The sequence below is a fragment of the Pan troglodytes genome, chromosome 1, assembly GCF_028858775.2.
Source record: "Pan troglodytes isolate AG18354 chromosome 1, NHGRI_mPanTro3-v2.0_pri, whole genome shotgun sequence".
NCBI classification, from domain to species: domain Eukaryota; kingdom Metazoa; phylum Chordata; class Mammalia; order Primates; family Hominidae; genus Pan; species Pan troglodytes.
The window spans coordinates 202999348-203025194 of record NC_072398.2 but is presented as its reverse complement, the minus strand read 5'-3'; the positions used below and the strand labels follow the sequence as shown (position 1 = coordinate 203025194).

The 25847-nt window shown below is 42.8% G+C and overlaps 1 protein-coding gene across 11 annotated transcripts in view; it reads right to left on the bottom strand.

The window, feature by feature from the left end:
- Positions 1-256: 256 nt before the first annotated feature.
- The window catches only part of EYA3 (EYA transcriptional coactivator and phosphatase 3), a 118313-nt gene continuing 92722 nt past the window's right edge, over positions 257-25847 (bottom strand). For 6 of the 11 annotated variants that reach the window (XM_063783885.1, XM_016957328.4, XM_016957327.4 and 3 more), the window contains 5 exons: positions 23354-23514; positions 19640-19754; positions 18476-18597; positions 8303-8403; positions 1710-4471 (listed from right to left, as the gene is read on the bottom strand). In XM_063783885.1, coding sequence (XP_063639955.1) covers positions 4391-4471; positions 8303-8403; positions 18476-18597; positions 19640-19754; positions 23354-23514 — 580 coding nt within the window. In that variant the 3' untranslated portion in view covers positions 1710-4390. Of the gene's footprint in view, positions 4472-8302; positions 8404-18475; positions 18598-19639; positions 19755-23353; positions 23515-25847 lie in introns of those variants that run through there. The other 5 variants (XM_016957323.4, XM_016957345.4, XM_063783882.1 and 2 more) reach the window with 3 other exon arrangements.

The following is a 25847-nucleotide window of genomic DNA, read 5'->3' as shown; positions in this document are numbered from 1 at the left end:
TTCTCACTCCAGTTCTAAACTTTAAAAGCAATATATTTTAGAAACAATACATTCTCCCATACAAATTATTTTAAAATATTTTCCCATGTATATTTATACCAAATGGTTTGTTTTTACTTTTTTGGTGAAATGACCCAGTTACTGAAAGGGTGACATCTTTCTAATGAACTCTTAGAATTTTTATGAAGCCATAATTAGGACCCCACACAGCTGGGCAACTGTGCTGATCCTATTCAGAAAAGACACAGGAGCAAACTATAGAAAATAAAAACTTTATTTTTTTCAAGTTTATAAGATAGTTCCCATTACATATAACATTACGGTCACGGAGTCTACAGCCACAAATGCCCGCAGTCACATAAATATATCCAATCCAATCAATGCCTTTTCCTGCTAACAGAGGCATCTGAAGTTCAGAGGGAGAGTTGCATTTTGAGTAGAAGTCGTCCTTAATGGGAGGGCTCCTGTCAGTGCATTAGGAACTAGCCAAGGAGCCTTGCTTGCTAGAGCTGTCTGACTCAGAGGAGAGGAAGGGACAGATGGCCTGCTGACTGGGGCTGAGGCAGAACTAGATTTTCTCTCTTGTGGTTTAAGATATTTTAGAATCTCGGAATTCAGATCCTATAGTGTGAATATCTAGGGAGTTCTAACTTCTGGATGAAAAAGGAAACCAATTTAGTGGTAAGAAATAGAAGCCTGCTTAAGAGGGACCCTAACTGCCTCCTTGAGGAGTAAGGAGTCAGAGGAAGACCCTAAGCTCACCACTCCTTGGCCCAGACCATTGCTCTACCCCATACTCCTCTCCCCCGTGGTTCAGTGACACTGACAACCATTCAAGGTAGTAAACATCTAGAAGCTCCACATGCTGCAGCTAGAGTTTGCCAGTCAGATTCTATTTGGAACTTTAAAGCTGAGTTTGTGTAAACTGCGAACAAGCTGTGGCATCAGTCTCTTGGGACAACTCACTAGCTTTACAGAAGACAGGAACACCGCAAATCAAACAAAAGCCCAGATGGGCATCTAAATCTGGAGCAGGTGTCCATTCTTCTGGACACTACCAGCTGCCCCAGGGGCACTGGACAGGGTGATGCTAAGGCACAGTCAGTTTTACATTCGAAAGTCAAGCCACCTCCTCAACCCAAGACACACCTCACTCCAGATCTACTACTAGAGAGAGCCCTCACCGTGACATTAGAGACCCATCTTGTAGAACCCACAGTGCCTGGCCAGGCACGGTGGCTCATGCCTGTAATCCCAGCACTTTGGGAGGCCGAGGTGAGCAGATCACCTGAGGTCAGGAGTTTGAGAACAGCCTGGTCAACATGGTGAAACCCCGTCTCTACTAAAAATACAAAAATTAGCCAGGCGTGGTGGTGGGCGCCTGTAATCTCAGCTAATCAGGAGGCTGAGGTAGGAGAATCGCTTGAACCTGGGAGGCGGAGGTTGCAGTGAGCCGAGATCATGCCACTGTACTCCAGCCTGGGTGACAGAGCGAGACTCCATCTCAACAAAAAAAAAAAAAAAAAAAAAAAAAAAAAAAAAAAAAAAGGAGAACCCACCATGCCCAGCTAGGGAAGGACTCATCATTTGGCTAATTTCATGAGGACTCTAATGAAGAGGGCCTCCCCCTTGATGAATGGACCCACAGTGTCCTTTGGTCCTCAGCTTCTAACAGCTCTTAATCCTACCCACTTATTTTCCTTTCCAGATTTTTGTGTTGGGGTGGAGAAAAAGGCAGGGTAATTACAGAGAGCACTGTGTTCCCTGGACAATTCATTTTGGCAAACAGCCAAGAAGCTCCTGTTTTCTCTCTTGCATTTAAATGAGGGTGGCAACAACCAGGAATGAGCAAAGACTGCTCTGCTCAGCCTCCTTACCTCTCTTGGCCAAGTTCAAGTTCCTTTTGGAAAGAGCTAAGCTAGGAAGTCAGAGTAAGAGGAAAAAGGCCATTGATAAAAGTGAGTTCAAGTTATATTCTAAAATAAAGAGCTCCCAAAAGGGTGGAGAGGGAAGTATCTGTGTGTGTGTGCTTGCGTGCATGGTGGGGGTACCACTCTGCTGCCTCACAAACCTGAAGCGCAGCACAACAGCCGTGGCCTTTGTCCAGGACAAAAACCCAACAGCTATACTGCATAGGGGGAGGGTTTGAGGCCTCAGAGTAAAACCTAGAGCTTCCTAAGATCAACCATCAAACAAGGCAGAGCAGCATCTAGGCAACTATGCTGAATACAGACCAAGGGAAGGCCTACCTCACACTACATCTCCCTCCTCCCAACCCCACAGGAAACAAGGCCAAAGAGGCAGCTAAGTAAAGGAGCACTGACTTCAGCTACTCAGCAAAAACTTACTCCTTAAAATCATGAGTCATGAGCACTTTTCAATGAGTTCTGAAGGAATGTGTATACCAGCCTCTCTCTCTTGCTATCTGGGTGGCCTGGCGTTGGAAGGAGTCTTGCCTCTTTGTGCTGCAACATCTCTGGAAATGGGTATGCAGAATCTCTGGCGACAAGCAATTATAGCTGGGGTTGGTCAACAATGCCTCCTTCTGCGGACCAATCCTGCATCTCAATCTGAGGTGCTTGTATCATCTCTCTCTGTGCAGCCTGGGAGAGGCTGAACTTCCTCAGCTCTAGGGAATTTTATCCTGCCTGAATAGATGCCCAAATTGCTCTTGGAGGGATGGGGCATCCAACAATCATGGCTGGGCTGGAAGGCTGTGACTAGTGCTTGGGCACCCACCAATCTGCCCAGAGGTCAAGAGATGCTCCTGCATTTGGCCCAGGATTAAGTTTTGGGCCATGAAGTAGGGAATGATGCAGTACTCTCATTTAAATCAGGAAAGTCTGGCTGGGTGCAGTGGCTCATGCCTACAATCCCAACACTTTGAGAGGCCGAGGTGGGAGGATCGCTTGAGGCCAGGTGTTCAAGACCAGCCTTGGCAACAATGTGAAAACCTGTCTGTATCTCCCTTCCCCCCACAATCAGCAAAGTCCTTCTGGTTTCCTACTTTAGAATGGGATTTGAGAAGCAGGGTTTTCCATGGGAAAATTTAAATACAGCAATCTGCTCTTCAGTTTCAGGCAGAGATCTGGGTAAATACATACCTGGGACATCCTTCATATGGCTTAGGGCTTCCACAAAGGAAGTCAAATACATTGGCAGTTTTGGCCAAAATGTAGTTATAAGCATGTTTTTAGATTTGATTTGAATTCCTGGGTCTAATACCCGGGGACTGGCCAGAGCTGCCTGGAGGTGGACATGAGGTGCAGAGGGCAGGAAAGGGGTAAGAACCTAGCATTATGATGACTAAGAAGGAAGAAGCTGCAGGGGCGAGCATCTGATGGGAAATGGGTGCTTCTCTGCAGGGGGAATAGGTAGAACCTTTCGGTCTCAAGAGCCAAGAAGCTGAAATTCATAAGACACTTTAGTTCCTTCTCTCCAGTTTGGAAGCTAAGCCTCCTGTGATACAGTCTGAATGACAGTCAAGCTGAAGGAGTTTTTAGGGTTGTGCCATTTGACTAAAGGGAAAAGGGACTGGAAAGAAGACTAAGGCTTCTAGATGGGAAATGCCAAAGTTTAAAGTTACTCAGTGTCCAGTGCCCCACAGTTCACCAGCTAGGAGATAGAAGAACAGGAAAGGAATCATCCTAGAGAGCAGACCACTGGAGCAGCTATAGAGGTGCTACTGCCACAGGGAGGTATTTTAGATATTTCAATTACTATTTTCAAGACTTTAAACACCCCTTTCTTGCTAGAAAAAGAAAGTGGGGGAAACCTGCGTCAAAGATCAGACCCTTACCTATAAAAATAACATACACATTCGCTGGAAATAAGTGAGATTCTAAGCTAAGGAGACTCTAAGACTGCAAGAGATGTTATCATAAAAGTCTGCTGCATTTATCTGATCACCACAAGTTATCAGTAATTCTCAATCTGGTCATGGACTAAGAGTGCAACTCTGCCCCAGGAATTTCCTTTTCTTTTTCATTTTTTGAAAACAAAAAAACAAAAACAAAACACAGAAAAATTAAAAGCACTGTAGCTGCAGTGAGTCCATTGTTCTCTCTATCCAACTGTCCCTGCTTCTGTATGGAGATGAACACGGGGCTACAGCTCACTCTTAGCAAAAATTGCAGCTGTTGGTTCTGATTGTGTTCTCGCCAGCATTCCATGGATAAAGACAGAGAGAGAGAGAGAGGCAGAGAGGGAGGGAGAGAGGAAGGGAGGGAGGGAGGGAGGGAGAGAGGGAGAGAGGGAGAGAGAGAAAGAGAGAGAGACAGAGACAGAGACACAGAGAGAGACAGACAGAGAAAGTTCTCAGTTGGTTCCAGTCTCCAGCTCCCTTCAGGAGTGAAAAGGAGCTCAAGGGGAAGGCTCCTCATTCCAGTTCTTAGAGAAAATCAAGCTCTAAAGCCTGGTGAAGGGATACTAGGTCTCCATGGTTTGTGATCCTCCAGAAAGGCATGTTGTGCTGGAAGAGAGTGGGAATAGCTGGTTAATCCAACTTCTTCTGAGAGCTTATATAAATATTTGTCCATACTCTTTCCTCAACACACCTCTCCCCAAGGTACATGGTAACCCTATCTATCCCTGCCTCATAGGGCTGTTATAATGATCAAATAATCATATGCATAAGGACCTTGTACATTGCACACTTTATAAATGTGAGAAATTTTAAATAGGTTTCAGTGGTACTTTGTGCTTTTGAGAGATTACCTGTTCTAGCTATTATTTTGAAGACAGGGTCTTGCTGTGTCACCCAGGCTGGAGTGCAGTGGTGTGATTATAGCTTACTGTGGCCTTGAACCCCTGGTCTCACGTAATCCTCTTACTCCAGCATCCTGAGTAGCTGGAACTACAGGCATTCCAGTTACCATATAGGGTCTTAAGGATCAAATAAAATGGCCCAGGTGAAAAATTAGTATTTGATATAAGATTATACTGTCTCATGGATGGTCAATTTCTTGTAAGTTTCAGAACTGCAACACCTAAATCTTATCTATGTCCAAGATGGAGAATGTACAGATCTGGGAAATAATAATCCCATTATATTATGTAGTGAAAATCATGTCCAGAATACTGTGTGCTGTTCTGGAGGCCATATTTTACTTTTTATTTTATTTTGAGACAGGCTCTCATTCTGTCACCCAGGCTGGAGTGTAGTGGTATGAACATGGCTCACTGCAGCCTTGACCTCCTGAGCTCAAGTGATCCTCCCACCTCAGCCTCCCAAGTAGCTGGGACTAAAGGCATGTGACACTATGCCTGGCTAATTCTTTATTTTTTGTAGAGATGAAGCCTCACTATATTGTCCAGGTTGGTCTTGAACTCCTGGGCTCAAGCAATCCTCCCACCTTGGCCTCCCAAAGTGCTAGGGATTACAGGCATGAGCCACTGTGCCTGGAGGCCATATTTTTTTTTTTTTTTTTTTTTTTGAGACAGAGTCTCACTCTGTCACCCAGGCTGGAGTGCAGTGGCACGATCTCAGCTCACTGCAAGCTCCGCCTCCCGGGTTCACGCCATTCTCCTGCCTCAGCCTCCCGAGTAGCTGGGACTACAGGTGCCCGCCACCACGCCCGGCTAATTTTTTATATTTTTAGTAGAGATGGGGTTTCACCGTGTTAGCCAGGATGGTCTTGATCTCCTGACCTCATGATCGCCCGTCTCGGCCTCCCAAAGTGCTGGGATTACAGGCGTGAGCCACCGTGCCCGGCCGATATTTTTAAATTAAATTAAATTAATTTTTTATATTTTTTGAGACAGAGTCTCACTCTTTTGCCCAGGCTGGGGTGCAGTGGTGCTATCTCAGTTCACTGCAACCTCCACTCCCAGGTTTAAGTGATTCTCATGTGGAGGCCATATTTTAAAGGAGGGCTTTGATAAATCCAAGTGTTGGAAACCATGTTCTATGAAGCTGAGGAGATTAACTTTCCTATCATCTAGTTGAAACTGGTTCCAAGTTACTCAGAATATTGAGGTCCTAGAACACAGTTATTTTGGCATATACCCTAGTTGTTTTTCAAGCCAGCTGCTCACACATAATATTTAAAAGGCTATTAACATACAGAAGAGGAAACCGACTTGTTATGCTCAAGAATGCCAGACTAGAGGCCAGGTGCAGTGGCTCATGCCTGCAATCCCAGCACTTTGGGAGGCTGAGGTGGGTGGATCACCTGAAGTCAGGAGTTTGAGACCAGCCTGGCCAAAATGGCAAAACCCTGTCTCTACTAAAAATACAAAAATTAGCTGGGAGTGGTGGTGTGCACCTGTAGTCCCAGCTACTTGGGAGGCTGAGGTACGAGAATCGCTTGAACCCAGGAGGCGGAGGCTGCAGTGAGCCAAGATCATGCCACTGCACTCCAGCCTGGGCGATGGAGTGAGACTCCATCTCAAAAACAAAACAAAACAAAAAAAAGAATGCCAGACTAGTATGTGAAGGTAGAGAAATTTTTGCTCAGTGGAAGGGGGAACACCCTAACAGCTTGGTTGACCCCACAGTGGAATAGGCTACTGGGAACCAGTGTCCTCATCCTTGGGCATATTCAAGCAAGGACTAGAGAGACTTCTGTCAGAAAGGCTGCAGAAAATATCCTTCAGAGTATAGGTTGAACTGGATAAAGTGCTAAGGCATTTTCCAATGGGTATATACTTTGTTTGTTTTTTTTGAGACAGGGTCTTGTTCTGTTGCCCAGGCTGGAGTGCAGTGGCACAATCTCGGCTCACTGCAACCTCCGCCTTCAGGGTTCAAGCAATTCTTGTGCCTCAGCCTCCCGAGTAGCTGGGATTACAGGAGTGCACATCATGCCCGGCTAATTTTTATATTTTTAGTAGAAACGGGATTTCACCATGTTGGCCAGGCTAGTCTCGAACTCCTGACCTCAGGTGATTTGCCTGCCTCGGCCTCCCCAAGTGCTAGGATTATAGACATGAGCCACCGTGCCCAGCCTCAATCGATGCATTCTGTTGTAGATGATTAAAGACATTAGCTCAGAGTTACCAACTCTGCTGATGAGTTGTTCTCTCCCCCATACCCTTCTTCAGACCAGGAAACATTGATGCCTACACCCACTAGTGTCTTTCCCAAAGAGGGCAACAAGAAGTACTTTAGAATCAAAGCTTCATAACATATGTGAAAAAATAAGGATCCCTGAATTGCTACATAAAGTGGCAAATGAAAACATGAGATAATAATGCCAACTGATTACCAATCTCATAGTTTATTATAGTTGCTAAGGTTTCTACTTAACTGGATGAAGAGTATCAGGGCAGTTGGTTCTAGCTGGCAACCAATGCCTCCATGTCTAAGAAATAGAGTTGCTGGAAGAAAATACATTGGGATAGGGAGGGAAAGAACTTCTACAGATCCATTTAGCAGATGAGGATACTCAAAGAGGATAATTGTTCAAATTCACATAACTGAGACACAGATGGGATTTTAAGTTCTATAGCCAAGACTCTTTCATCTATTGTTTCCTATATTAAGAAGGGGTGACCTGGGCCAGGCGTGGTGGCTCAAACCTGTAATCCCAGCACTTTGGGAGGCCGAGGCAGGCGGATCACAAGGTCAGGAGTTTGAGACCAGCCTGGCCAATACGGGAAACCCCGTCTCTACTAAAAATACAAAAATTAGTTGGGCATGGTGGCGGGTGCCTGTAGTCCCAGCCACTTGGGAGGCTGAGGAAGGAAAATTGCTTGAACCCAGGAGGCGGAGGTTGCAGTGAGCCGAGACTGTGCCACTGCATTCCAGCCTGGGAGACAGAGTGAGACTCCATCTCAAAAACAGGAAAAAAAAAGAAAAAAGAAAAAAAGAAGGGGTGACCTGAAGTTGGGACCTGTATAGTGGTGGGGTTAACATCAGAACAATCTTTCCAGGGCTCAAAGGCAGGAAAGACTTTCTCTACAGAAACAGCTATTGGTTGTACTGTCTGAGAACTTGAAGCATGGAAAAGAAAGAATGATTCGCCTTTTTGCAGTCAAGTCTGATGCTTGAGAAGGCACTGTCTTTGAAGATGGAAGATGGGGCACATCTCAGGTTTAATGATGGGATCCCTGTAGAAGGGCTTAAAGATTTTAAGATTCTTGAGTGACAGGGAGGAAGAGGAAGGGATGGATCTAAAAACTTAAGAGGAAAAACTCCATCTGGAGAAAAAAAAGACCCTCTTTTTCTTTAAAGAAAAATGGGAGAGGAAGAAAGAGAAAATACTATAAATGCATAATAGATTGCTAAGATTTTGTAGTTTTTCCCATTTTTCTCATTACTCGATGTACAACCACATAGACTATTTTTCTTTACCATGGTTACCTGTTTGGCTGCAATTTCTTCATCTCGTCCATCTCCAATCACTACATATGTGACTTTCTTTCCAAACCTTGACACAATTCTCTCAAAGCAGCTCTCCTTACCTGATGAGAAAAAGAAATTTCCTGTTAGAATACTCTTCTCTTCTTTTCAAAACCAAAGAAGAGGGCTGCTGCTAGGTTCACCTGCCTGTGCTTAGGTGGACTAAGTGACAGCCCATGTAGTTTGCTTGCTGGGGAGTAGGGATGGGAGCTAGAGATCCAGTAGACCCTCTGCCCAAAGAATGTGAAGTTGTGCCATTAAAATAACTTGGCCGGGCATGGTGGCTCAAGCCTGTAATCCCAGCACTTTGGGAGACCGAGGCGGGCGGATCACCTGAGGTCGGGAATTTGAGACCAGCCTGACCAACAAGGAGAAACCCTGTCTCTACTAAAAAACAAAATTAGCTGGGCATGGCGGCGCGTGCCTGTAATCCCAGCTACTGGGGAGGCTGAGGCAGGAGAATCACTTGAACCCAGGAGGTGGAGGTTGTAGTGAGCCGAGATCATGCCATCGCACTCCAGCCTGGGCAACAAGAGCGAACTCTGTCTCAAAACAAACAAACAAACAAAAAACCCAAAAACTTATTTTAACCTTCACGTTGAGGGTGAAGTCCCTAAGATCTTAGTGTGAGGGAATTTCTATAAATGGGAGAGATTAATAGGTTTAGTGACTTGCCCCTAGATCACAAACAAGCAAGTAGCTAGAACTTGGGGCCCCTGACTCCAAATCTAGGCTCTGGTCATTGTGTCATAATGAATGAATGATTTTTGGGGTGAAATGTTTTAGGGTAGAAAAGAGAAGTGAAAACACAAGGCCCTGATTTCTTGTTAGAAACAATAACAAACAAAAAGCCATTTCCCTCCAATTCTTCATTTCCCAGAAACAGTCCTGGGTATAGGCCTTACGTCTTTCAGTGAGAGAATAGCCCCAGAATAGAACTGAGAACAGTGACCAATAAATATGGCAGCAACATTTGTCATATCTGGAACCTCCTTACTTACTATACCTTGTAGTTGTAACCAAGATACTGCATCACTGAAATTGACCTTGGGAAATGGGTGATTTAAATCCATTTCTCAGAACTGCAGACAGTTTTGAGAAACATGGCAGTGTATCAAAACTCAAATCCTATCTGCAACCAACACCTAAAACATACACAGATCATACTGCTGTGGGAAAGATACTTTATTTGTATAAATAAAAAGAAGTTATATCCCTTGCTCTTTTTATCTCCCTGCTTCTGCCACCTTCTTCAGTTAAACAAGGTCCTAACTTTGGCTTTCTTCTTCATCCTGCTCTATTAACCTTCTTGTTCTTTCCCCTTGCCCAATAGAGTGACTTAGCACCAGGGTTCCTGTGTAAATAAGATAAAGCTGCCTCTTCCTCAAGACACTTGACTGCCATCTGCTGGAAAATCACTGTAATATATAAATATACAAATCTAAGATAACTGTAACATAATTGGCCAGAACTTATACTTCCATACTCAGAAGTCCTACTTGGCACAGAAGTTGTGCAGATATGTAACTGCAAATCTTTGACATCCTTAACCCAGTGGCACTTCAAAACAGACGGACTAGTCAACTGGACCAGACACTAGATCACTCTGGGCTCAGCTGGCCACTTACAATACAAGGCTTGGCTTAGGTGCACTTGGGTCTCTTTTAGTGCTAATATTTTACAATAGAATTGTCATGCCTTACATTCATATGAGGGATTCAATCAATGTTTGCTGAGTAAATTCATATTAATCTCATAAATGATTCAGTGGAGGACTGTAGTCCAGGTCTTATGCCTCAATTCAGTTCAAACATTAAACCATTCAACTAATAATAAATTCTTATGTTCAAGGTGTTGAAGAGTTCTTTAATTCCATTTCACCCATTACAGCTTTACAAACTAAGCCAACCTCCACCAGATGCACAGTCTACTATGATCTGTCTGCAGCAAAAAACTTTTTTAAGTGAGTCAGTTTGACTTTCTTGTAAGACTCAACCAAGGCAGTAACTCATATTTTGAGGATAAGAACACAGACATTTTCACTGTCCTGGCATGTAATGATCAAGGATGAAATATACTCTGTAATGTCTCCTTTAAAAGGATTAAGAGGCCAAGAGAGTTATTAACAGCTCAAAGTAAAGAAGCAGCTCCATGAAAACAGGACTCACTCCAATACAGTTGGTAAAATACTTCCATTTCTGGATATGAGCTTTCCTGTTCAGGAGGATGAGGCCAATGATTAATCAGTTTACCATATGTCAAGCAATTGAAGCTGGTGAACTGTAAGATCAGCCAAATCTTTGGAGAATATTAGTCCCTGGGTTTTCTCTATTAAAATATTTCTAGCCAGGAGCAGTGGCTCATGTCTGCAATCCCAGCACTTTGGGAGGCCTAAGGCAGGAGGATTACTTGAGCACAAGAGTTTGAGATTAGCTTGGGCAACACAGTGGGACCTTTTCCCTACAAAAAAATAAAAAATTAGCTGGGTATGGTGGTGGAACACGCCTGAAGTCCTGGCTACTCAGGAGGCTGATGTGGGTGGATCGCTTGAGCGTGGGAAGGTTAAGGTTGCAATGGGCTATGATCGTGCCACTGCACTCCAGCCTAGGTACCAGAGTGAGACCCTGTCTCAAGAAAACCCCCCAAAACAAAAAAAAACTTCTGACATTTTCAGAAATTATTTTGAGAATTCTCTTTAATGTCCCCAAATCACAGAATGGCCATTAAGAGAACCATATTTTGCTATCATTTCAGAGGAAGTGAAAAAGTATTTCTTCTCCTTGCTCCCATTTCACAGTTCTGTGAAGAAAAGCCTCAAGCCTCCTACTGTGGTTACCATAGCACCAGATCCCACTGCAGCTTTGCAAATTAGCTCTGGATGAACTGAGACTGAGGAAAAATACCAAATAAGCACACTTACTGACAGAGGGAATGAGATCATTTCCATTAGCCTGATGAGCCTGCGGGTGCCAGGTCTCAGTATAATAAGCACTACAGAAAATCTATCTTTCAGATGTGGGAGGCTCAGTGAGTGCTCTGTGTTCCTATGATATACATAAAGCAACCGGCAGCAGGAACAATATCTGAAGGGAGCGCTTTCATATATGTTCCCTTCCACCCAATCCCTTGTAAATGAAATAATTCAACCATACAAAAAAGCATGGAGAATTACCAGCCTTGACAACAAAGTGAGACCCCATTTCTACAAAAAATAGGAAAAGTTAGGCATGGCGGTGTGCATCTATAGTCCCAAACTACTCGAAAAGCTGAGGTGGGAGGGTTGCTTGAGCCAGGGAGGTCGAGGCTGTAGTGAGTTGTGATCACTGAACTCTAGCCTGGTGAGATCCTGTCTCAAAAAAAAAAAAAAAAAAGAAAAAAATGCCTACCACCAACGAAGCTTTGTAAAATCTTAACACTTCATAGTTGCTGTATTTATTTACTTATTTATGAGACAAAGTCTTGCTATGCCATCCAGGCTGAAGTACAGTGGCACAATCATAGCTCACTGCAGCCTCAAACTTGTGGGCTGAAGTGCTCCTCCCACCTTAGCCTCCAGAGTACCTAGGATTGTAGGTACAAGCCATCACACCTGGCTAATTTTTTTTTTTTTTTGAGACAGAGTCTTTCTCTGTTGCCCAGACTGGAGTGCAGTGGTGTGATCTTGGCTCACTGCAACCTCCGCCTCCCAGGCGCAAGCAATTCTCGTGCCTCAGCCTCCCAAGTAGCCAGGACTACAGGTGCCCGCCACCATGCCCAGCTAATTTTAGTAGAGACTGGGTTTCACCGTGATGCCCAGGGTGGTCTTGAACTCCTGAGCTCAGGCAATCCACCTGCCTCGGCCTCCCAAAATGCTAGGATTACAGGCATGAGCCATGGCTCCTGGCCACACCTGGCTAATTAAAAAAAATTTTTTTTGTAGAGATGGGGTCTGACTATGTTGTCCAGGCTGATCTCAAACTCCTGGTCTCCAGTGATTCTCCCACCTCAGCCACCCAAAGCCCTGGGATTACAGGCGTGAGCCACTCCACCTGACCCTTACAGTTGCTCTAGATTTAAAAAAAAAAAAAAAAATCAAGACATTACAGAACAAAACTTTTCAAGTACTCCTAAAACGTAAATATTTTAAATCTTTATATAGATATTACATACTGTATATTTATCTGTCTGCAATGTTTTTTGTTCATCAGTTTTTCTTTTTTTTTGAGACAGAGTCTTGCTCTGTTGTCCAGGCTGGAGTGCAGTGGTGCAATCTTGGCTCACTATAATCTCCGCCTCCTGGGTTCAAGCTATTCTCAGGCCCCCGAGGAGCTGGGATTACAGGCGCACACCACCATGCCCAGCTAATTTTTGTATTTTTTGCAGAGATGGGGTTTCACCATGTTGGCCAGGCAGGTGATCCACCCACCTTGGCCTCCCAAAGTGCTGGGATTACAGGCGTGAGCCACCGTGCTTGGCCTATTGTTTTTAATATTAATCCTTATGACTATATGTAATTTTACTTAATCCACTTTTAACTGCAATATAGCATTCTGTTGTTTGAATATATCTATCAATTTTCTGTTCATGGACAGGTTTACAGACCAATTATTTTCTATGATAAGCAAGTGTGCATCAAAAAAATCCTTGTACATGTCTCCTTGTACATGTAAGAATTACTCAAAGGTAGAGGTTAGCAAACTTTTTCTGTAAAGAGTCAGAGAGTATATAGTATATATTTTAGGCTTTGCAGGCCCTATGGTCCCTGTTGCAACTATTCAGCTCTGCTACTGTAGTGTGAAAGCAGCTATATAAATAAGTGGGCATGGTTTCAATAAAAACTTACACAAACAGCCAGAGGGTAGGATTTAGCCCATGGACTGTAATTTGCAGACCCCTGCTCTAAAGTATATATATATCTTAAAAGTGGAATTGCATGATCATAGGGTTATGTACACCTCAAACTTCATCAGACATTAACGTTCTCCAAAGCAGGTTATATCCATTTTCAATCCCACTTGCAGAGGCAGAGTTCCCATTACATTGTTAGATTTAAGTTTTTGTCTATCTGATGGTTGGAAAATGTACCACATTTAAATTTGCATTTTCTTGATTTGCAGTTCCTTAATTTGTGAGGTTAAGGACTTATTCATATATTTACTGACAGTTTTGTTTTCCTCTTTGGCAAACTGGTTGTTTCGAGGTTTTTGCCTATTTTTCTATATTCAAAATTGTCTCTTGCTTACTGATTTGCAGGAATTCTTTATAGATTCTGCATTCTTTTTCTTTTGAGATGGAGTTTCGCTCATTGCCCAGGCTGGAGAGCAATGGCGCAATCTTGGCTTACTGCAACCTCTGCCTCCCCCATTCAAGCGATTCTCCTGCCTCAGTCTCCCCAGTAGCTAGGATTACAGGCGTGTGCCACCACGCCCAGCTAATTTTGTATTTTTAGTAGAGACAGGGTTTCACCATGTTGGTCAGGCTGCTCTCAAACTCCTGACCTCAGGTGATCCACCCACCTCGGCCTCCCAAAGTGCTGGGATTACAGGCATGAGCCATTGAGCCTGGCAGTTCTTCATAGATTCTGTATTCTAACTGCCAATTAAATGTGTTGTAAATACCTTATCCCAAAATGTGGGCTTGTTTTGTTACCTTTTTTCAAGAGACAAGGTCTCCTTCTGTTGCCCAGGCTAAAGTGCAGTGCAGTGGCACAGTCACAGCTCACTGCAGCCTCCTTGAACTCTTGGGCTCAAGTGATCCTCCCGCCTTAGCCTCTTGAGTAGCTGGGATTACAGGCACTCACCACCACACCCGGCTAATTTTTTTTTTTTTTTTTTTGTAGAGATGGGGCCTCACTATGTTACCCAGGATGGTCTTGAACTCCTGGCCTCAAGTGATGCCTTAGCCTCCCAAAGTGCTGGAATTAAAGGCATGTGCCCAGCTTGTCACTTTGTTATATTTAACTGTATGTAAAATTAAAAGTTCCATGCAATCAATGATTTTTTTTTTTTGCTTTTTATACTATCTTTTGATTCTTAAAAGAGGCCCATCCTCACCTTAAGATCATACAGATACTCTTCTATATTTTCTCCTAAAAATTAAAAAACTTACCTTTCGCGGTAAGTTTTTAATCTACCTGTAATTTATTTTTGCATATAACATAAAGAAGGAAAACAATTCTGCCTTTTTTCCTATATGGATAATCCAGTTATCTTAGCACCACTGATCGAAGGTAAGTTCCATGAGGACAGAGGACTTTTGTCACTGCTGTATTCCTAGTGCCTTGGCGTTGCCTAGCACACAATAAGCACCGTTATTATTTTTCCTCATCTAGTGGATCATTTCCATCTGCATATAAAATAGATATAATTTCTCTTATGAATCTTATAAATCCTCTGAAGTCCATATACCTCTAGAGCCACTACTTCATTTTTCTGTTCCTCTCCAAACAAACCTCCTCTAAAGAGTTGTATAGTTCCCTTCTCCAACTCTCCTTCCATTCTCTCTCATTTACTAATAAGTTAGTAAAAATATTAGAACAGGTCTAATAAAAATATTGTTAGACCAGTTCTATAAAATTTCAATTCTCTCTTAAACTACTTCCAATTAGGGTTTAATCCCAATCACTCCCCTATTCAAACTGCATGTCAAAGCTATTAATGATCTTCATGTATCTAAAAACAATCTTCAATTCGATTCTCAAGTCTTTTTTTGAGACAGGGTCTCACTGTGTTGCCCAGACTGGAGTACAGTGGCATAATCACGGCTCACTGCAGTTTTGACCACCTGGGCTCAAGCGATTGTCCCACCTCAGCCTCCCAAGTAGCCGGGACTACAGACATGCACCACCACTCCCAGCTAATTAAAAAACAAAAAAACAAAAACAAAAACAACTATGTAGCCCAGGCTGGTCTTGAACTCCCGGGCTCAAGCAATCCTTCTGCCTCAGCCTCTCAAAGTGCTGGGATTACAGGTGTGAACCACTGTACCTGGCCCTTGGGTCTCATTTGACCCATCAACAACATTAGAAGGAGTTGATCACTCTTCCTTCATTCTTTCAAGACACCATTCTTCTCATTCTCCTCCTGCCTCACAGGTCAATCTTCCTGACACCTTTTGCTGGTTCTTCCTCATGATCCAAACATTAGAGGACCCCAGGGCGTAGCTCTTAGACCTCTATTCTTCTCTATCTCTACTCACTTCTTTTTTTGTTGTTGAGGTGGAGTCTCGCTCTGTCACCCAGGCTGGAGTGCAGTGGCGCCATCTCGGCTTACCGCAACCTCCACCTCCCAGGTTCAAGCGATGCTCCTGCCTCAGCCTCCCGAGTAACTGTGATTACAGGCGCCTGCCACCAAGCCCAGCTAGTTTTTGTATTTTTAGTAGAGAGGGGGTTTCATCATGTTGACTAGGCTGGTCTTGAACTCCTGGCCACAAGTAATCAGCCCGTCTTGGCCTCCCAAAGTGCTGAGATTACAGGTGTGAGCCACTACACTTGGCCTGTACTCACTTCTAAGATCTCATTTTACTTGAGAAAACTGAGGCTCAGGAAAGAAGATAATCTGCCTAAGGTGAGAGCTAGTAAGTAGGGAGGCCAGGACTTAAATCCTTGTCCTTGATGTTTATTTTCTTTTTCCTTTAAAAAAAAAAGCTGGTAAAATATGCATAACATGAAATTCACTAATCTTTAAAACAAAAAATTTTGGCGAGGTGCGGTGGCTCACGCCTGTAATCCCAGCACTTTGGGAAGCTGAGGCAGATGGATCACCTGAGGTCAGGAGTTCAAGACCAACCTGACCAACATGGTGAAACCCCGTCTCTACTAAAAATATAAAATTAGCTGGGCATGGTGGTGCATGCCTGTAATCCCAGCTACTTGGGACGCTGAGGCAAGAGAATCGCTTGAACCTGGGAGGCAGGAGTTGCGGTAAGCCAAGATCGCACCATTGCACTCCAGCCTGAGCAACAAGAGCGAAACTCCAACTCAAAAAAAAAGTAGCATAAAATTTACTCTCTTAACTTTTTTTTTTTTTTTTTTGAGGCAGAGTCTCACTCTGTTGCCCAGGCTGGAGTGCAGTAGCGCGATCTCGGCTCACTGCAACTCCACCTCCCAGGCTCAAGCAATTCTCCTGCCTTGGCCTCCCAAGTAGGTGGGATTACAGGCTCATGCCACCATGCCCGACTAATTTTGTATTTTTAGTAGAGACAGAGTTTCACCATTGTGGCCAGGCTGGTCTTGAACTCCTGACCTCAAGTGATCCGCCTGCCTTGGCTTCCCAAAGTGCTGGGATTACAGGCGTGAGCCACTGTGCCTGGCTTCTCTTAACAATTATTATTATTATTATTTCGAGATGGAGTCTCACTCTGTCACCCAGGCTGGAGTGCAGTGGCGCAATCTCGGCTCACTGCAACCTCCGCCTCTCAGGTTCAAGGGATTCTCCTGCCTCAGCCTCCTGAGTAGCTAGGACTGCAGGCGAGTGCCACCACGCCCAGCTAATTTTTTGTATTTTTAGTAGAGATGGGGTTTCACCGTGTGAGCCAGGATAGTCTCGATCTCCTGACCTTGTGATCCACCCACCTGAGCCTCCCAAAGTGCTGGGATTACAGGTGTGAGCCACTGTACCCGGCCTCTTAACAATTTTTAAGTGTAAAGTTCTGTCATGTTAACTATTATTTAACAGATGTCTGGAACCTTTTCATTTTGCATGACTGCAACTCTATATCCGTTGAACAACTCCCATTTCCCTTCCCCTCCAGCCTCTGGCAATTATCATTCTACTTTCAGTTCTATGCATGTGATTACTTTAGAAGCCTCATATAAATGGAATCATAAAGTATTTCTCTTTTTGTGATTGTCTTATTTTCACTTTCATTTAGCATGTCTTCAAAGTTCATCCATGATGTAGCCTGTGACAGAATTTCCTTCCTTTTTAAGGCCAAATAATATTTTACTGTACGTGTATACCACATTTTGTTTATCCATTCATCCACATTTGACATTTGAGCTGCTTCTAAGCTCGAAACTATTGTCAATAATGCTGCTATAAACATGAGTGTGCAGGTATCTCTTTGAGACCCTGCTTTTGGATATTTGGATATATTTCAAGAATCTGAGACCCAATTCTCTCAGATATTTACGCAGAAGATTACCCAGGCTGAACTCAAACTCCTGGGCTCAAGTGATCCTCCTGACTCAGCCTCCCAAATACCTGGGACTACAGGTAGGCACCACCGTGTCTATCAACAGTTGCATCATTTTACGATCTTACCAACAGTGCACAAAGGTTCCAATTTCTCCACATCCTTGTCAATACCTTTTATTTATTTATTTAGAGACGGAGTCTCGCTCTGTCACCCAGGCTGGAGTGCAGTGGCGCGATCTCGGCTTACTGCAAGCTCCGCCTCCCAGGTTCACGCCATTCTCCTGCCTCAGCCTCCCAAGTAGCTGGGACTACAGGCGCCTGCCATCACACCCAGCTAATTTTTTGGTCAATACCTGTTATTTTATTTAAGACATAGGGTCTCATTCTGTCACCTAGGTTATAGCACAGTGGCAAGATCACATAGCTCACTGCAGCATTGAACTTCTGGCTCAAGTGACCCTCCCACCTTAACCTTCCAAGTAGTTAGGACTACAGCTGCGTGCCACCACACCCAGCTAATTAAAAAAACTTTTTTGTAGAGACAGAGGTCTGCCATGTGGCTCAGGCTGGTGTTGAACTCCTGGCCTCAAGTGATCCTCCCGTCTCAGCCTCCCAAAGTGGTGGTAATACAGGTATGATTCATCTTGTCTGGCCACCATTTTTAGGTATACAGTTTAGAAGCTTGATTTTTAACCTAGTGCTTTTTCTATTATACTACATACTCTCTGTGAAAAAGAGAAACTTGAAATGAGGCAAAACTAGATTTCTAAGCTAGATATTATGTTCTTTCAAATATTATCAAAGAGCATGCTTATGTAACTTACTAGCTGTGAGAACCTGAGCAAGCTATATAACTACTAAGCCTCAATTGCATTACTGAAAATATTAGAAGACTGTTGTGAGGACTGTAGGTATTACAGATAAAGTGTCTAACAGAGGGGCTAGAAAATAATAGGTGCATCATGAGTAGAAAGTTTTATTGCAAGGCCAGTGACAAGAAACAGCATAGAAACCATACCAATTTTGGTAGCACTATAGATGTTCTCAATAGGAAATATTTCTCCTAGTCCATATAGGAGAACCTTGGCCAGGGCTGGAACCAGCTGGGTGGTAGTGATCAGAACATTCACACAATTCTTTCTATAAGGGAGTAAAAGGGAAAAGAAAAGGTGAAACTAAACCAACCTGGGAGCAAGAATTCGTATGTGCCAACTCTTTAGAATTTAATTATTAAAAATTAACTTTAAAGGACCTGGTATTATACTGTTCAGAGCCAATGTTCAGCTACTACTCATTATTTCATGTTCATTTACTTTCTATATTAAAGGGCAGAGATTCTACTCATTTTTGTATCTTAGTGGACACACAGCAACAACTTAGTTCTTGCCTTCTTTCCCCTCTGACCATTCTAGTCACAAGTACTTGATAAATACCACCAACCCATGTCACTGATAGCATATTTTAGAAAACAAACAAACAACAAAAAGCTCTGAGCTGTACTCTTTCATCTGAATGCAAGTCAGTCCATAAATGAGATATGATTTGTGTTCGCTTTGCTCTTCACACAATAGCAACATAGATTCTAGAATACACATTAATTTTATATGTCCTTTACCTTCACCAGATATCCACTCCTTGGTGTCAGCTTTACTGTTTACTACGTTGTGGATCTGGAATTACTGCTTTGCGGGAGGGAGTAATAGGGTATTGGTGCAGACACAGACTGGTGCATTTATTTCCCAGTCTAAGCTTCGTGTTGAAATCTCCTTAATCTGCTTAATGTACCCTTTTTCTTTTGAATCTTGCCTTCTTTAGTGGGTTTGCATACATTTCTTGGAGCTTCCTGTACCTAGGACATTGTAATACATCTCCTCCATGTATTATTTGACGTCACCAGGTCCAACTTATGGACAAGAGATTATGGGTTACTGAGTTTTAATTTCGTGAGCAAAAAGTAAGGAGAAAGAAAAAGGATTTCATATATAAATATTCTCTTAAAACTAGAAGGTGTGCTGTTAACATAAAATGACCTTGCTTCTCACCTAACACAAATACTTCCCTACATCATTTAAACTCCTCTCTACCCCTATCCCAAACCCTATTTTAGAGAATGGCTTATCCTGAACTGGAGTAGAAGAATATGTCGCTGAGAGGATGAGACCTAAAAGAACCATTTCCATACCTGGACTGGATGAGAAGTAAGGACTTTAATGCAGTTCCTAACCAGGAATCTGTTAAAACTTCAATTTCTGCTCTTAATCTCTGCAGTGCTTCCTTCCTCTGGGGACTGAGGAGACCTTTAGGAATAAAAGCAGACACATTTATCATTTGACAACATATATTTGCTGACAGTGAGAAAGCAACTTCTAAATTCAATTTAAAAAGTGTGAGTCACTGAAATATTCTACTGAGTATGTGTGTGTGTATATATATATATATATATATATATATACATATACGTATTTTTTTCCCATGAACACATGTGCTTTATTGAATTCCATTGTAGACAGGTGAATATAAACTGCTGTATATAGGGGTGGGGTCAAAAGGGCAGGACCAACAGCCCCAGGGTGCAGGGTCAGCAGTGGAGTACATGGGCTCTACTACTGGCCTTGGAGATCCTTTATCTTCTGAGAAATTGCTTGGAAGATTATCACTGAGCTAGTGGTAAAAAGCATGATGAGTGCAATGACCACAGGGATGTCGAGGAACAGGGTACAGATGTTCAAGCACTTGGTGGTGGAGGCACAGGCCTGCGCCCCGGTCACGTCACCCACCATCTTCCTGTCCCTAGACTTCATGCAGTACACTAATGCTATGAAGCCCAGGAAGCACTAGTTTATGAAGAGCATTTTGAACAGGGTTTGGGCATGGAGGTCTCACTGCAGATGTGGATCACAGAGGACATCAAGGGAGCAGAGCTATGGGGTGCCCCTAGCATGGCAACCTCGTGTTTCTCCTTGAACATCTCCTAATTTGTCGGGAGGCCAGTGTTGGCGTGAGTGAACAAGGATTTGGAAGTGTGGTTCTTGGTGTCAAGATAAGACCAGTTGTCTTTTTTTTTTTTTTTTTTGAGATGGAGTCTTGCTCTGTCGCCCAGGCTGTAGTGTAGTGGTGCAATCTCAGCTTACTGCAACCTCCGCCTCCCAGGTTCAAGCAATTCTCTGCTTCAGCCTCCTGAGTAGCTGGGATTATAGGCAGCTGCCACCACACCCAGCTAATTTTTGTGTTTTTAGTAGAGACGGGGTTTCATCATATTGGCCAGGCTGGTCTTGAACTCCTGATCTCATGATCCACCCACCTCGGCCTCCCAAACTGCTGGGATTACAGGTGTGAGCCACCGTGCCTGGCATTTTTTTTTTTTTTTAATTTCTCTTCTTGGAGAAACCTTAGAGTAGTGCTACCCAGAATGCCATTTTTACTTTCTTTATCACAGTGTTTTGGGGATGTTCAGGCAAAGATAAATTTTTAGAAAAGTCTTGTTATAGGGACACAATAACAATAAAATCAGCTGACAGAAATAATTAAGATTCTGGTGCAAGCTCCTTCTTTCATCACCAACCAATAGCATATCTTTTGCAGACTGGTTGACCACACTTTGAATTGCACTGCTTAGAACATGACATCAAGAACCAAAGTGCGAAAAATTAGTGTTACAGCTAGAAGAGTCCTTAGCATTTCTAATCTCTCTGTAAAGAAACCAAACCCAATGAAAAAAAGGGCCCTAAGATTACACAGTAAGTTTGCAGCTTTTGGTCTTAAGAAGTCTTTCTACTACTCCACAGAACTTCCATGGTGACTACTTGTCCACTTGCTTCAGAACATGTTGACATGAAATTCCAGGTTGAATGACTAATTCTCCATACTGTACTTCTGAAACAACTCCAACTGATAAGACACTAAAACACTACCCAAGACTAGATATCTAAGCACAAGAGAGCTCATATGATGGGAGCCTGCTCTCAGACACTTCAGTTAAAATATTCAAGCAGTAAATCTGGATCTGAATTTTCTATAGTGAAGGTTAAAAAAAAATCCTGTATTCTATTAGTAATACTCCATAAAAGCAGATGGCATTTTTGTGAGGAGGAGAACTGGAGTATAATTTGTTTTCAGATTGATGGTTCCACAATGTAAGCCTAGAATTAGATGACTCTTAACATTTTGGATAAAACAAAACGACAACAAAACCAGTACCTATATATGATATACTCAACTAATACATGATGTGGCGCTTTCATCAATTCATATTGTACAAAACATACAGCTGGCCATTAATTTTAATCTATTCTCCAAAGTAGGCTCAGAGGATTCTCACACAGGGTTACATTGCTTTGTTCAGGAAACCAGGTCCAGGCATTGGGCAGGGAAAAGATAAAGAGACTCAGGCTGTATACGAAAACTAACAAAAGAAAGGCTAATGTTTGTGAGAAAGAAAATGCAAAAAGACTTGGAGTTACCAAAATAAAAAATACTGGCTTTGAATCATGAGAAGAAATAAGCAACAAAAAGGGGAATCTGAAAAAAGTAAATTAGATTCCTGAAGTCTGGAAGCCCATGATTTTTATCTGGTATTAGAGAGCTGTAACTGAAATGAACCAAATTGATCTGTAAAGTCTTGTTCCTACTTTCTGCGCCATATTGTAAGGCAGCATAGTATAGTACAAGGGCTCTTGACCTTAAGTAAAATACCTCTAGGCCAGCAGTCCTCAACCTTTTCAGCACCAGGGACCAGTTTCATAGAGGACAATTTTTCCATGGACCTGGGTGGGGGGCGGGAGGTTTCGAGATGAAATTGTTCCACCTCAGATCATCAGGCATTAGTTAGATTTTCATAAGGAACATGCAACTAGATCCCTTGCATGTGCAGTTCACAATAGGGTTTGTACTCCTATGAGAATCTAATGCCACCACTGATCTGACAGGAAGTGGAGCTCAGGCAGTAATACTCACTTGCCGGCCTGCTCACTTCCTGCTATGTGGCTGTGCTGCCTGGTTGCTAACAGGCCGCTGACTGGTATCAGTCTGAGGCCTGGGAACTGGGGACCCCTGCTCTAGGCAGGCTATGTAATCCCTGAATCTTCGAGCAACATTTTGTATGTATTTGTATCTTTGATGGTGATGGTTTACAGTTTTAAATATTTTCTCAAAAGGGTACCTCACTATAAAAGGAGCTGCATGAAAGTGCACTGGACCAAAAAGTTAGGGAATGTGAATTTCAAACATGGTATGGTTACAAATTTGCAATGTGACCATGAATAAGCTGCCCCCACTACCCCTATGATGGACATCACTTTTCTCAACTGTAAAATGAGGAATTCAGATTAGACTTCTGTCTCTTTTAATTCAAACAATCTATGATTAATTAATTCTAAATAATAGAATTTTAGGCTTAGTGGCATCTGGCATTTGAAATATTTCTGGTCAGAAAGAATTTCCAAGATTCTTCAAATCACAACACATTGATACTGCCAACCTACAATCCTGGACCTAGATTTCTGTCCACGAAAAGTTACTAGCTAGTTCTACTTAACTTGTCCTGATAGTTATATAAACCAGCCAAAAAAAAAATGTGGCACCCTATTAACTAGCGTTGACAGTAGTTGTGATACATGTCATCAAACATAATCTACAGAACATGTTTCCTTTAAAAAGGCATTTGTCCAAAGACAACAAGAGAACTTTCCAAAATTATGCTTAGAGAAGCCCATTAGAAATATAGAGCTTCCTCCCAAAAGGTTTCAACCAAACCTCTATTTTTTTAAATACAGAGTTTAACATATAACTGTGGCATAATTTATAAGCAGTTGTCATGGGGAATCTAAGGAATCCCTGGAAAGAAAAGGAGGAAACCAGGAAGAAACAGAGAATCAGACTGGTTATATGCCACACTTACCACCCACGTTGCTTTTATGCTTATCATAGATTTCTCTCACTTTCCGGTAGCGGAAAGCTAGTTTCCTCATCCAGTCCACACCTCCCTGAACTCCCACAGATGAACCATGGCTGCCACTACCTCCTGAGCCACTGAAACCATCTGTTGAGAAACTGTAGTTGCTGCAAGGAGAGAAGATAATAAAAATTAAAATTTATACAGCACAAAGTTTTTGTTTGAGTGCTATTTGGTTGGGTTCTTGGTATCTGATAAATAAGGCCAATGGCTTTAAGGATCTTCTTCCTTAATCTCTGTATGTCAGAGTCTATCTTTCATTAGTTCTCTATCTCACACTTATTACTTCTATCAAAGGAAGGACTGAAATGAGAGAGGGAATGAAAGGTAGAAACAATTCAAGCACCAGCATTCCTTAGAGGTTGACTTGGGATAAGGCATCTTTTTCACTAATGACAGAAAATAACCACACAGTGAAAAAAGCAGAATATAAAATTTTGTGAGTACACTTATACACACAGTGATTGCAACTATGTAAAAAGGAGAAACATGGAAAAATAATGAAAGGAAATAGGCTAAAATGCTAACAATGGTAAGATAATGGCAGATATTTCCTTAAGTGATCTGCTGGCTGGTTTATGTTCATAGGTCACTGTGGTAGCTTCAAAATATATCTACAAATTCTTTGATATTCCTCTCTTCTAATTCTGCTCCCCTTGGGTATGGACTATACTTAAAATATAAATAGAAAGTGATAAAACTGATAGTGTTAGGCTTCAGAGACTAGGCTTCTTCGGCTCTCTCTTGGAGCACTTGCTCTGGAAGAAGCCAGCTGTCACGTGAGAACATTCAAGCAGCCCCATGGAGAGGTATGTGTAATGAGGAACTAAAGCTTTCTGTCATCAGCCACATGTCAGAGATTGGAAGCACATTCTCCAGCTCCAGTTAAGCTTTCAGATGATTAGAGCTCTAGCCAACATCTTGATTTCAACCCCAGAAACTCTAATTGAGAACTACCTCTGGGGCTGAATGCAGTGGCTTATGCCTATAATCCCAGCACTTTGGGAGGCCGAGGCGGGTGGATCTCCTGAGGTCAGGAGTTCCAGACCAGCCTGGCCAACATGGTGAAACCCTGTCTTTACAAAAAATACAAAAATTAGCTGGGTATGGTGGCGCATGCCTGTAGTCCCAGCTACTCGGGAGACTGAGGAAGGAGAATCGCTTGAGATTGGAAGGCAGAGGTTGCAATGAGCCAAGATCATGCCACTGCACTTCAGCTTGTGGGGGGAAAAGAACTACCCCTGGCCAGGTGCAGTGGCTGGTGCCTGTAATTCCAACTATTTGGGAGGCTGAAATGGGAGGATTGCTTGAGGCCAGGAGTTTGAGACCAGCCTGGGCAACATAGCAAGATCCCATCTCTAAGAAAAAAATTTTTTAATTAGTCAGGTATGGTGGTGTGTACCTGTTATCCTAGCTACTTACGAGGCTGAAGTGAGAGGACCACTTGAGCCCAGGAGGCTATTGGGAACTATGATTGCACCATTGCACCTTAGCCTGGGCAACAGAGCAGGCCCCGTCTCTTTGGGAAAAAAAAAAAAGGAACCACTTCTGTACACTTAAAAAATGATAAAGATGGTAAATTCTATATGTATATGTATATTATACCTTGACAAAATAAAATTTGTAACAGTAAAAAAATAAATTAACGATAGATTTTCTAGATTTAAAATCCTTTAAGTAGGCTGGGTGTGGTGGCTCATGCCTATAATCCCACCACTTTGGGAGGCCAATGAGGGGGGATCACTTGGGTCCAGGAGTTCGAGACCAGCCTGGGCAACACAGGGAGACCCCCATCTCTAAAAAAAAAAAAAATGGAAATATTAGCTGGGTATGGTGGCATGCGCCTGTGGGCCCAGCTACTCAGAAGGCTGGGGTGGGAGGATCATTTAAGCCTGGGAGGTTGAAGCTACAGCAAGCCATATATGATCACAACACTGCACTCCAGCCTGGGTGCCAGAGCGAGACCCTATCTTAAAAGGGAAAAAAAAAAAAAAAAAAGACAATGAGTACAAGCCGGGTGTAGTTGCTCACACCTGTAATCCCAGCACTTTGAGGGGCTGAGGTGGGTAGATTGCTTAAGCTCAGGAGTTCGAGACAAGTGTGGGCAACATGGCACTCTTGCCTCTACTAAAAATACAAAAAATTAGCCAGGAGTGGTGGCATGCGCCTATGGTCCCAGCTATTTTGGGGGCTGGGGTGGGAGGATTGCTTGAGGGAGGCCAGGGACAGGGGTTACAATGAGCCGAGATGGTGCCATTGCACTCCAGCCAAAAATAAAAAATAAAAATGAACAAAGAAATTGAGTAAATATTAATAAAATGAATAAATTAAAATAAAATAAAAATATTAAGTATTTCTTAAAAAGAAAAACTAGCTAGGTCACTTTTAAGTTCCTCACCTACAGAAGCTGTGAGAGGATAAATGTTTCATTATTTGTTTG